Source organism: Nuphar pumila, chromosome 3, assembly GCF_984573655.1.
Source record: "Nuphar pumila chromosome 3, dmNupPumi1.hap1.1, whole genome shotgun sequence".
In the NCBI taxonomy this organism is placed as follows: Eukaryota; Viridiplantae; Streptophyta; class Magnoliopsida; order Nymphaeales; family Nymphaeaceae; genus Nuphar; species Nuphar pumila.
Genome location: NC_143251.1, coordinates 25,940,195 through 25,953,454, shown reverse-complemented (window position 1 = coordinate 25,953,454; position 13,260 = coordinate 25,940,195). Strand labels below are relative to the sequence as shown.

Sequence of the window (13,260 nt, the reverse complement as noted above, 5' to 3'; positions counted from 1 at the left end):
TCTTTCCACTAATACGAAGTCCAGGCAAAAAATCAGTTTGCCACCCAGACAATGTCAAAGGTATTCAGGGAACTCTCTCTCTCTCTCTCTCTTGAAAATGGTAAAGCGCTCCCTGCTCTGGTCATCGGCTACAGAAGTTCCCAGGTTAAACTGGGATAACAAAAGAAATCTCAAATAAACAAGCAAAAAACTGTTTCAAATAGCATAAAAATTTAGTAAACATGAGATTTACTTCAAGAATTTTAAATCTTGATGTTACAAAACCAACACACAGCACCATCTAATCTTATAGGTCAAGGGTAAGCAACAATTCTTACTTTTTGCTCTCTTCAAAAAGAAAAGGAAAAAATTCAACTCAAAAGTCTGGTCAATGGATCCCCAACTTTAGCAGTAGAGAAGACAAGCAAGTGACAAGGAAAAAGAAGGAACATAAACATGCTGGAAACCCATTGTCATGAAGATGAAACAGTCTGTTTTAACTTTGCCTGTAAAATAGCTCCTGCTTCATCAGCTATAGTCTTCTTTTTTGAAGCAACCTGCAGTGAAGAATAAGGGGAAATCATCGAAAGGCAAACAACAAATTCAAGGCTGCAACAATGACATCTAGACAAGGAAATCTTTCTCTAGGAATATCAAAAACCCAATTTGCATATATTTTCCAGTTAAAGTGATCTAACTAGACTGTTGAATCCCACCACTTGGGACAATCGATGAATCTTGCGTTCAATTCTTATTAGTAGAAACAACAAGAACAAAAAACAAAGAAAAGAAATCCAGAAAAGAATAAATTATGAGCCCAACACTCTGTCTAACAGAAAGTAACAAGCATGATAAGACAACACAAACTTAGGTTGTGATAGAGCCTATTTGTTTGGCAACTTCATGCTACAACACCAGGCCTATGTGTCATGATCGCCAACAAGAGGAAAGAAAAGTATTCAGTACGACATCAGAAACTCTAGCATCATAATTGCTACTTGATCTGGTAACAGAAAGACATTTGCGTTTTCTTAGTTTTCAGAAATCCTAGTAAGAAACATGCAAAGATAGCAATGGCGTCCTTCAAAATATGTTCATGTCATGAATGATTGCAGTCAGTGACATGAAATCACAATATGTTAATCCTACCTTGCTTTCATGGGTCACTTTGGCGTCACTACTGTTTTGTTTTGTTTAATTTACTACACGAATAATGATTTTTGTCATGCTGAATAGGGTTGCAAATGGGTCAGATCCAGTAAGCCAAATTTGCAAAATTTGGCTGTCCCGGATCCGAACCGATTTGACTACCCAATGTATTTTAGGATCCGAAATCCGGTCCGTTTGCATCCCTAATGCTGAATTGGTAGCTTTGTCCATGTCAGCACTTTTGCAATGCAAATAAGAACATCAATGCTCACTACTTCCAAGCTATGTCACATAGGTGCCGGTGCGGATACGGATGTGGATGCGGCGAGGCAGCACTTTAAAAAAACTTGGCTGTGTGTGTGTGTGTGTGGGGGGGGGGGGTCAGGGAGGGTATATATTATATACATTAAATATATTTATTAATAAAATATATACACATATATTAATAAAAGTATACATTAAATATATTATAAAAATATTATATAATGCATATTATATATAATATATTGATAAAATACTATAAAATATACATAGTATATACATATATTTATATATTTTATATAAAATATAAAGTTAACATGACCCGGCTGAGTTACAGGTCACTCAAAGTCAAGCCGAGTGACGAGTCAACGAGTTTTAAAACTATGCTTCCAAGGTTAACCATTGCTACAATGGAATGAAGCCTAGCAAATCACTTTTCCCATTTGGACAATCTCAAGACTGACACTAGAACCATTTGTACTGTCTCTCTCTCTCTCTATATATATATATTTTTTTCTTTCGTTGAGTGGGAAGGACGACCATTCCAAACTTTGATACTAAGGGTATGTTCGGCTGCTCCTTTTAAAAAACATGATTCAAAACCACTTTCTAATTTGCTTGAGATTCAGAATCACATGGGGTTTCATGTAATTTTGAATCTCACGCAAATTAGAAAGTGACTCTCATTTGCAAAGGCAAATGAGATTCACTTTCTCACAGCTTAACATTTTATGTTCAGCTGCTTATACAAATCAGATTCACTTTCTCATTCAAATGAGAAAGTAAATCAGAATGATCTAACTGAACGTACCCTAATATCGTTGAGAATTTTTTCATAGATGAGAAAATTTCCTCATTAAAGGCAAAATAAATCATTTTTTAGGCTGTCATGACAGAACGACATCAAAAGCTTTTATACTCGATGCTTGCCTAACATAAAATGAACAAGGTGACCTCTTTTAGAGCCTTTGGAGTTTGGATGTAGTCTTAGTTGTCAAAAGCAGCGCCTAAGAGCACGTACACCACCTAGGCTTTTGGGTCTAGGCGGTAAAGCCCTGTTTTTTTGCCTAGCCAGGGACATTGTGGTTATTTTTTTTTTGTCTCATTCCTTTCCTTTTTCTTTTTCTTCTTCCTCCTGCCCCAAAAAGCTTTTTTTTTATTCTCTCCTTTTCTTCTTCTTTTGCATTTCTTTTTTACCTATTTTCTTCTTCTTCCTCCTCCTTTTACCCCTCCGCCTTCTCTTTTTCTTCCTTTTCCCCCATTTTTTCTTTTTTTCTTCTTTCCTTTTATTTTTATTTCCTTTTTTCTTCTTCCTCCTCTCATCTCTCCAGTCTCCACTCTCTTCTTTTTTTCCTTCTTTTTTATTTTTGCTATTTACATGTATGCATGACACACGCAAGTGCGCACACACACATATATAAAATCTGTTTTTTCAGTTATATATATATGAGAACTGGGATCATCTTGTCTCCTTTTTCATTAGGTCACCATTAAGACCCTTCAAATATCAAAGTTTTAGGTGTTTTATGCTCAATTTGGACCGTTAGATGTGTTTATCAATACTTATTTATTAAGAAATAGGCTTTGTTTCAAATTGATGTGATTTAAAAATGTGAACATTTTATCATGAAATTTTAGTACGATATCAACCGAGGACATGGCATTGGATAGAAATGATTGGAGGAGAAGGATTCATGTGGAAGACCTAGAATGATTTTCTTTTTTGGTTCATATAGCTGACCCCAATTGTTTTGGGATGAAGGCGTAGTTGTTGTTGTTGTTTAAAATACACATCTTAGCATAAGGATGCTTAATCAATTACATGTTCTCTATTCAGTAAACAATGATAAATACATCTAATGGTTCAAATTAAACATAAAACATCTAAAACTATGATTTTTGGAGGGTTCTAATGGTGACCTAACAAAATAGGGGGCAGGATAATCCCCAGTCTCTCTCTGTGTGTGTGTATATATATATATATATATATTATTTATTTATATGTTTTATATTCAGCATTATGCAATTTCATGAATGTTGAGACATGTTACATTGAATTACACACTTCATCCACAGTTACAATTATATGTTTGTTACTAAATTTAACTATTTATTGTAATATTTTTGGTTTTCTTGATGTTTTATTTTTTTGGTCCCACCTAGCCTCCAACTAGTCCTTTTAAAGGTCTTTTGTCTATGCTCCGACTAGAGCTTTCGACAACTAAGGATGTAGTGATAAATGAACAATTTCTGTTTACATTTATTTTAAATAACTTTAGTGATGGTAAACCTAAATATGAGGCAGTAAACAATGAAGGTCTTGTAACAGTTTCTGATCACTCAAGAAACATTGGAATTTGCATAGCAAGCATAGCAAAACACCCAACTGCATGGACACTCATAGGATATAAAGCTACACAAATACTACAATGAAACAAATTTTCAAAATGATGCAAAATTTGAAATAAAATAAAGATTTCATGCATAAAATAGCATACCTCAACTAGTTCATCATAGTTAACCTTTAGCATATGGATCTTGCGATCACAATAATCTTTCCCTTCAGCCATTGTTTTCTAACCAAAATAAGGACAAACGCTGTCAGTTGTGCTATAACAGTTTCTGAGTAAAGAAGGGAAGGGAAGAAACCAATAACAACAACACAAAACAATGACAATATTAAAAATTATACATTATCTGTGTCATTAAATGCTTGTCAAATCTGCCATGCGAGATTTGAATCCTACCACTTTGGGTCCCTAATATAAGAGAATTAAACATTCCACATTTTGTGTCAGATTCTTTCCCCATTCAAGGACACTTGCATATAGACTACACAAATATGTTATCATTTCTGTTGTGGTGAGGGAAGCTGGTACACTTTTTTAATTTGTATTGGTTAGAGCAAGCCATCTTAAAGCCCACCTAACATTTTTACATCAAAACGGCAGTAAGAAGAGGTAATACAAAAGTGTGTCAACTATAAAAACGGGTCAAAGTGGACTTTATGCCCAAGTTAAACAAATGTCGAGATTAAGCCTCTTTTTTTTATAACTTCCCAAAACTTGTTTGGATTTAGCATTAGAAGCCGATTTAAGTTCATTCACTGATATACTATTCAAACCATCATGCCCAGTTCTCATCTGGATAGACATAGACTAGTTTTGAGTGGTTGTTCCATTTCAATGTTGGAGAAGTGATTAGCCAGTCCCCTTATATATTTTGGAAAGTAGGAAAGGCAAGGATATTGAAGCAACTAAGCGAGTAACTAACTCTTCAGAAGAGGACTGTGATAAATCAAAATGCCCCTGGTAGATTCCTAGTCCCAAAACCCAGAATGAGTCACCTTCAAAGCTCTAGACAATCTTCACCAATGGGCCCCAAAACTCTAAAAAGCTAACAACTGGTCGCCATGAAATGAAGGTAATCAACAAGGGAAAACCCCCAGGAATATGAAGAAAACAACAGATTTCGAGAATAATTAATAAGAAAAACACACAAGAAAAGGCGAAATAAATAAATAAATAAAATCTGAAAAACGAATCCGCACTAAAGCAGATAAACCGAAAAGAATCGAGAAGAGGAAGAAGGAAAAAAGGCCAAAAGGGAACAAAGAAAAACCTCGATGAAGTATCCGGTGCCGACATCGACGAGGACTCTGTCCGCGTCGTCGAGCGTTCCCGGAACGTAAAGCGACGCCGTGAGAGGAACGAGCATCTTCTTCCCTGAGAAGCAACAGGGGAAACCGGAGAATTAGGGCTAAAAACACCGTGGAATCGAAAAATCGGAGATCCGAAGCCGACGACGACCACGAAGACGAACAAAATGGGGGAAATTTTGAAGAAGAAGGGGAGGAGGAATCAGACCAGGGGGGTGTAGGGAGAGGTCTCGGAGGGCGTTGGCGGCGGACTCGAGGCGGGAGGCGGCGGTCCTGATGTTGGTGAGAGAGTCTTGGAGGAGGGAGAGCTCGACGTCGGACTGCTCCTTCACCATCTTGAGCTGCTCCAGAGTTAGGGTTTGCAGACTGGGGACGGCCATCGCCCTCTCCACCTCCTTCCCTTCGCTACTAGACCGATGATCCTCCTTCCTCTCTGCAACTGCAATCGTTTACATTCAGGTACTGTTCGGGCCGAGATCGAACTCATACGAGTCCGAACCAGATGACCCGAGCTAGGGGCCTGCAAACGGGTCGGATTCGGTCTGGATCCTGTTAGATCCGAATCCGAATCCGAATGCAAACAGTAGATCCGAATCTGTATCCAGATCTGAATATTAATAAAAAATATTTACAAATATACAAGTCAATCTCAGTACAACACTCATGCTTACACACACACACTATATACATTCATCCTCTCTCGTGTTTATAATGAAAGGATAAACAATACAAAGACGAAGACAATGACTAGTTCGACTATTCAAACTAGCAGCTATTGGAGCAATTCTCAATAATTATAGTTTGACTATCCAAACTAGCCATTAAAGCAAATCCTAACGACTAATTTGGCAACTCAAACTGGCCCTTACAAATTCCAACAGTTAGTTAGTCATTCTTTAGAGGTTTATTGGACACTTTTTTTTGGGGGATAGTCTAAGAAAAAAATCCCTCCCTCCCCCATCACCGACAGCACATTTGGACAATTTTAATTCTTTGCAACAATGTCATGAGTTTTAATAGCTTTATATTTTTTGTTTTATCTTTAATTAGAGTTTTTTTATTGAATTTTTTTTAGCAAAGTGCTTAAGTAATTGATAACGATACTTCTTAACAAGGTATTTTATGTGAGTATAAATTTTTATAATTATAAATCATTTTTATTGATCTGTTTCTCTTTGTGTATAGCTTTTCCGATAGCTTGCTTTTCTTATGACATGCCATTCTTTTCCTTATCCACATATGTGGAGTTAGATTTGCAAAATCTACTATAAATGCCTAGTTCATAGTGATGGTGCTTTGTACTCACCAGCTTTCTTATATATATATATATTGTAATTGATTGCTCCTAACCGTTGGAGGGTGCAAACAACACTAGTTTTTCCTTCTTTTTTTAGTTTTTTTACTCTAGCCTTAGAGATGCGATCTACATTGATTGCTTAGTAGAAATTAACTATTGGATCATTGCAATTATGATACATAAACATGGTCTTGAAGGGCTTCAAAAATCAATGGCTTGCTATATTTTATATTTTCAAGACAAAATTCACATTTTCCATATAAAAATATGATCAAACAACTGGCTCGTAGCAAATGGACCATGCTGATTTTTTGCAAACACACATTGGAACCTTTCACACCCTCCTAACGGTATATATATTTATTTAAACTTCTTTTTCTGTTTTTGCCAACTATAAAGCTTTCTTATGACATCAAACCATATGATCAGAGTTTCACATTGAGAGAGAGAGTGCAATTTCTCCTTAGATCATAGGAACCGCCACTGGCACATTTGATTCTCCTCTTCACTTTTTCGTATTTTGGTCAACCAGAAAGCTCTAAATTTTATGAACAAGGTCTACTTCATTGTTTCACATTGAGAGAGAGAGAGAGAGCCGAACGTTTTTTCATTCAACAGAACATTGAACCCTCCCCCCGCAGACATCAGCGTACAAGTAACAGCAGCAACATCATAACAGGAAAAATGACGAAACAATATAAAAAAAAAGCATAAACAGCAGTAGCAGTCGGTGAGAAACAGTTCAGGAATCCCACTCAATATCTTGTGGCACCCCTTTTGGAAGAAGCAAATGTTTGATGCATATGCACAGAATTGCATATACATCACTCTGCACCAGATTAATAACTCTGAAAGGAACGTCACGAAACATAACATTATTTCGTGCCATCCATACAAACCACCAAGCTGTAAATAGCCATACTCGTCAGATGATTCGTCACCTTCTATCGCGCCTGATAACTACCGGTCCCAAAATAAGGTCCAGCGCAAAAGATTCCTCCTTAACATCTACCACAGGACACCTCCAAGTTTTATTGAATAACTCCCCAAACACTGAGCATGACCAGAACAAATGAAGAGAGAGAGAGAGAGAGAGAGAGTCCACAATGTTAAAACTCAAGGAGTGCTCTGCCTTACCAACCAGGGATAGTTTCTCGTAAGCTTCGGCCTTGCAACAAGGGACACACTTCAGTATCAAGCTCTTGATATCCTTTAACTTGTAACACCTTATGCCAATTATTTAACCACGTGCACAGAGCCCTTGTGGGCAATTTAGTTTTTCGTTTTAGCGAAGCTTAACCCTCAAAAGCACAAATTAAGTTATCATAACTTGAAGGAGTGCATCATGAGATGCAGCATGCACATTGCACCAAGCTTTAGTGATAGGGACTGTGCTGAATTTCTCCCAAATCAGCCAGGATAGCTGGAGCGGGAATTGACCAGATGCCGGCACGATCAATCTGTCCAGTGATAGTGTGAGCGATCAGCACACAGCAGGGCCAGGCAAGCTCAGGTCTCAGCTGAACACCGTTGACACCTCTCAACAGAAGTTGGCGCCATGGAGTCAGAGACCCTCATGCTGTATCCACACAGATTGCCACAGAAGGAACGGACGTGTTCGGGTGGCCTCGATTCAGGTAGGATATCAGCTGAACATCACCAGCATGTTGACCTGTTGAGTGCTACACGGGTCTGATGCACACCAGAGTAACGTGGAGTAGAGTAGGGAGGAGGAAGAAACAGAGAAAGGAGAAAAGAAGAGAAGAGAAGCGAGAGATAAAAGAGAGGAGAAGTGAGAGTTAGAGAAGGGAAGTATCATTCTCATTCCATGATGTCATTACACAAACCCATGCCTTTTGTAGAAATTTCACGGTTCTTTGGGCCACTTGAGCCCCACTACACTAGATCCTGTCCGAAAGGACCCCTACTCAAGGCACAAAAGGGTCGTGAGTGCAGTCCTTGGCCGAGCCCTTTTGAAAAGCTCGAACCTAGTGAAAGTGGGCCCATATCATTTGGTGAGTGGCTGTATCTTGGCTTCTTAATGAATCCCAGAAAGGTGAGCATTGAGGGAAGAAAGCAAAGTAAAAAAAATACTGAAAACAAGATCAGTGATTTATTCAAAGAAAACAAGGCGAAACTGTTGAGTAACCCAATGGTAGTACATGCAGACCAGATCAGCATAAGCCCCCTGCATGCAATGATGATCTATTTTCATTAGAATAATTTGTTTCCTTCTTCCTTTTTGTTCAGATCAAAGAGGTTAAAAGGACACAAGCAATTGGCATTTAACGCCCTCCAACCTCCTGAGGTGTTTTTGCCACAATAGATAAAGCGTGCAATCCAGATTGCAGCTCCTCAGCCAGCAGGTCATACACCATTCTGTGGCGCTTCACAAGGCTCTGCCCTTCGAATTTTTGAGAAACAATCTTGACATTGAAGTGCGTCTCAGCAGCATCACCCTTAACAGCTGCGTGGCCAGCATGCTGATATGAAACATCCTCGATGTCCAAAACAGTTGCTCCTAATGCAGATTGTAGCTTCTGCTTGATTCTGCTGGCTCTTGAGAGCAGAGCACTAGCTCCACGCGAACTCATTGTCCAGAATGATCCTGCCACAATTTAGATCCACCCAAAATCACAGATCCTGCAAAGAATTATGATTGAACACAATAACTTCACTTCAAATATGAATCCAGATTTCCAACTTCTTGATTTATCTTTCCTCTTCAGGATTGGAGGTTCGTGTGATCCGAGCTTTCAAATAGATCATTTATTTTCCATGAAAATAATTTGTGCAGGAGGTTGCACACACTCTCTTGGGAAGCTAAATCAATATAATTTCATTTCAGTAGTGACAATCTAGATACAGATTGAATATCACAAGTGACCACATTAATCTCATTCGAAAGCTTACTAGGACTGTAATGTTGAGCATTTGAAACAAAGTAGCAAAAGTATGGTCACAGTTTTCCTAACGAACGTTAACATAGGAACTTGTCTGAGAGACCATGGAAACAATCAAATTATTGTAACTACAAGTCGGTTTTACACCACAAGGGAACAGGATATCAACACAAAAACTTATACCTTGAAGATCATTTGTCAGGAAAAACATGTTTCTTCTTACAACATCATTCTCTACGGAAAACCATCCAAAAGTGGATGTTATCCAAATCATAGCTAAAAATGGGAATGTTCATGGTACACCCTTGAAGGGAAATTCATAATAACAGCATAGTTTAGCTATGACCTACACTATCACAACCATTTCTACCATGAATACAACTGCAGACTGCCACAACTAATGACTACAACTCCTACAATACCACAACCAAACTCCAAAGGCATTAGGAAGACCACTATGAATAACTGATGCCACCATCACTGATACAGTCACTGCAGCTACTTGTGTACAACTCATCAATCAAAAAGATAAAAGAAATGCTTATGTTGTTTGTTGAGCTAAATGTTACGTTCCTGTTCCTGAGCACACATGAGCATTGATTGGCCAAAGCCAAACTGTAGATCATTACTCCCATGATTGAATTCTAATCGCTATCAAAGATATTGATGACAGTGGAAGTACCGTCATATTATTAATAGCATAAGATAGCATACTTGAGAAGCAAAACACATTTACATCAAATTCATCTGGCAGTCATATTTACAAGATGTAATCACGATTTACAATTAAAATATTACACAAAAACTACCATGGTGAATACCATACAGATAAAACCTGCTCGCATTCACATATCAAGATCATGATTTGGCTAAACAACAACACTGATATACACCTAATGTATACTGCTTCACTGTTGCATACATATTTATACAAGCATCAATATGACTTAACCAGTCTTCTTCCTTTTCCTCATGAAATAACTAATTCAGGCTGCATGCTCAATGAACCATGATAGTCAAAGCAATCAATTACTTAATCCAAGTAATCACAAAAATAAATTCATAATCCAAAACTCTCATTATATGAAACTATTAGCATGCACAAAAAATCAGAATGTAATCTAGCAAAACATGACCCTCATTCCTCCCAAAATTATTATGCAAATTATGCACTTGAGATCATTACAGCAGACCGATGACCATGACCGAGAAAGTGAAAAACACTTCATGAGGAACGATTATCATAAAAGGCAAGGCTCCTTAAATTTTTAGTTCAATAAACTATTTGGAAGAACCATGCCAAAACACTGGACGGCAAACCATTCACATAAACATACTTCCAAAAACCATATGAAACTCTAGAGGTAAGATGAGGCACAATTTCACAGATATGACAGTAGCAATCAAAACTGTTTGTACTAGGCCTATGACCTCTTAGAGTATAATGCTAGCCACACCGTACCACAAGGTCTGCAACTAGGAATAAGATTACTTCCAGAAACACCACTACCATTGCTGCATGTGATACTACTACAATAAAATAAATTAAAGAAACTCAAAACCAAAAATGGAAGAAAAATCTAGCTAAAACTATTTGGCAATTAATAATCTAATTTTTGACAAAAATTGTGTTCTAAAACAATAATTCATCCCGTTAAAATGTTTTTTTGTAAGAGCTTTTATTACCAAATTACCCTTCTTAAGAAATTATTCCAAAAATCATTAAAATGTGTCTTGTTAAGTTCGAAACCCCTATAAAAATGTCTAAATGGTTTTAGGACTCGTTAAAATGAATGATTTAATAATATTTTATTTACTGTAACGGTTAAAATGACCATTTTACCCTTCTTTGTTAGAATAAAAGAATTAAGCGTATAAAATGCATCAAACTTACAATAAATGATATAAACACATTTTTAACTCAAAATAAGACAATTCCCTTATTTATTTTCTATTAAAATTTACAGGTTTTTTACAGTACAATTAACAACTAAGAAAAAATATTAAAAAGAAAATGTGAAAAATATAAAGAAAATAAACAACCATTAAGTTCATGACAAAATTGTGATATAGTGGAAAAAGTATTTTGAATTGATCATGAACATAGCATTTTACTTATATATCACAGTAAAATCGCAAGTCATCCGTAATACCTTTGATATTTATGACACAGCCATACATCACAGTTACTGTGTTCTCAACTTTGGGCAGCACCTGGCACTCCAGGTGCACCCAAAACCCCTTCCAGTTAAAAATAAATCTACACCATCTTACCCAGGTCTTTGAGCCATGGCAACTCACAACCCATGATCAGTGAACCTGGTGACTATCTATAAACAACAATTATGTGACCACCATCGGGTTTTCCTGTTTTATTTTCTTCCAATCATCATTACAAAGAAGCAAGAGGCATAAGCGAGTGGAAAATCTTGGGTTAAAGGTGATACAGACAAACTAAGCACATTGTTTCTGCCTTCAGACTCCATCAATGGACAGTAGAAGTTAACAGCCAACTGCAAACAAGTAATCCCCATATAGAATGGCACCAGTCTGTACTTAGGTTCACACACCACATTGGACTAAATCCCAAAGAAGACAAAGTATTTAACCAAATTCTTTATAATAATAACATGAGAATCTCACAATTTTAGTTAACAAACGTCAGATTAACACATACATTTTAAAATAAAAAAAATTACATGAACATGGTAGCATTCTAATGGCTATCGAAATTCAACAGCACACCGAGCCACCTGACTTCAGAAACTGGAAGAAATTAAGTCATGGTGTTGATCAGCTCGGCAAATGGGGACTAAAGAACCAGTAGCGGATGATAAAGTTCATTCATTAGAAAAAATGATAAAAAAAAATTGCAGATGAAATGCCATGTTGGTGGTGGTGGGAAAAGTTGGAACCCACTTGTGCCACCATGACACTTTCCCACCAGATGCTTCGCTGTTTGCTTCACCATAGTAGGAAATAGGGGGAATGGGATGCCCCAACTAAGCAATTTCCCATGAAAGTTGCATGAAACAAACAGGCTCTTAATTTCTCGCAAGATTTTTCTGGCCGAGAATTCCCCAGGAACAAGATTTGTGACAATTGAATCTGAAACCACAAATAGAACACCAAATGCTTTACTGAAACCGACGATAGAAGCCACGGCAATCAAACGAACACCACAAGAAACGTCCAATCCACAGAATCTTAGTCTTAGATGACAAAAAAGCAAAATTAGCAACCAAATCGGCGGAAACAAAAGAAACCCAAGTGACCATACATTCAAAGAGAGCGCCAAGAACACAAATCGCTAAAATTTCTGCCTTCTGCTATCGATTTCCAAAACTCCAATCGCTATAAAGTATAGAACTGTCTAAATGGGTCGAAAAGGGGAAAACCACCATGAAAGAAGCTCCTCATTTTTTATCCATCCTTTTGGGAAACCGATTGGTTATCGATTTTCCAAAAAGAGTGCAAAATGGTCAGAAATGAGACAAGAAGAAGATGAAGTAAGCATGCGTATCGATGACGGGAGCAAGCAAATTTACGAAAAAAAAAGGAGAGGAAAATACAGATAGAATCTGGAGGAACTTACAGAGACTTGATATGGTGCAGAAACGAAGGGCTCGGAGTCGAGACTTGGGTTGAAGAAGAAGAAACAGGAGATGAGAATAAAAAATAAAGGGTTTTGAAAAGATTAAGAATGCTGTAAGCGTCGATCGAACACGCGACCTTGAGAACTTCTGACTGATTCCAACCCAAATGAGCTAACCTCGTCTTTAGTACTGATAAAACCAAATTACAAAATACTAAAATTTTAATGAACAGGATTCCTCTGGATTTCGGATCTACCATGTTCAAATATGACTTACTTGGGTCCTTCATGAATTCAACATTGAAATAAACTGTTGCTGGATCCAAAATATTTTTACTTAGACAAAACTAACTCAAATCTAGATTATGTTGAGGACCAAACCCTGCCAAGGCCTGCACCTCTATCAAAAGTATCACTG

At 37.3% G+C, this 13,260-nt stretch overlaps 2 protein-coding genes across 2 annotated transcripts; both read right to left on the bottom strand.

Annotated features, from left to right (window-relative positions):
- Window positions 1-211: 211 nt before the first annotated feature.
- On the bottom strand, window positions 212-5,507 carry LOC149842357 (prefoldin subunit 5-like). The gene is made up of 4 exons (XM_089999079.1): window positions 5,256-5,507; window positions 5,011-5,114; window positions 3,888-3,965; window positions 212-536 (listed from the first exon to the last, which is right to left on the bottom strand). The coding sequence occupies exons 1-4, from the start codon at window positions 5,425-5,427 to the stop codon at window positions 453-455; spliced, it is 438 nt and encodes a 145-aa protein (XP_089855205.1). The 5' UTR covers window positions 5,428-5,507; the 3' UTR covers window positions 212-452.
- A 2,635-nt stretch (window positions 5,508-8,142) lies between these two features.
- LOC149842356 (BolA-like family protein) lies at window positions 8,143-12,972 on the bottom strand. The gene is made up of 2 exons (XM_090001402.1): window positions 12,843-12,972; window positions 8,143-8,952 (listed from the first exon to the last, which is right to left on the bottom strand). Exon 2 carries the CDS (start codon window positions 8,936-8,938, stop codon window positions 8,630-8,632), a length of 309 nt encoding a protein of 102 aa, XP_089857528.1. The 5' UTR covers window positions 8,939-8,952; window positions 12,843-12,972; the 3' UTR covers window positions 8,143-8,629.
- Window positions 12,973-13,260: the final 288 nt, after the last annotated feature.

Bases quoted from the DNA above. Each gene is read 5' to 3' on its own strand.
- LOC149842357 (XM_089999079.1), bottom strand. From the start codon at position 5,427: ATGGCCGTCCCCAGTCTGCAAACCCTAACTCTGGAGCAGCTCAAGATG. The intron at 3,966-5,010 runs GTTTTTCTTTGT...TATTTTGGTTAG, and splicing joins GCACCGGATACTTCATCGAG to AAAACAATGGCTGAAGGGAA. The intron at 537-3,887 runs GTATGCTATTTT...TCTTCACTGCAG, and splicing joins ACTATGATGAACTAGTTGAG to GTTGCTTCAAAAAAGAAGAC.
- LOC149842356 (XM_090001402.1), bottom strand. From the start codon at position 8,938: ATGAGTTCGCGTGGAGCTAGTGCTCTGCTCTCAAGAGCCAGCAGAATC.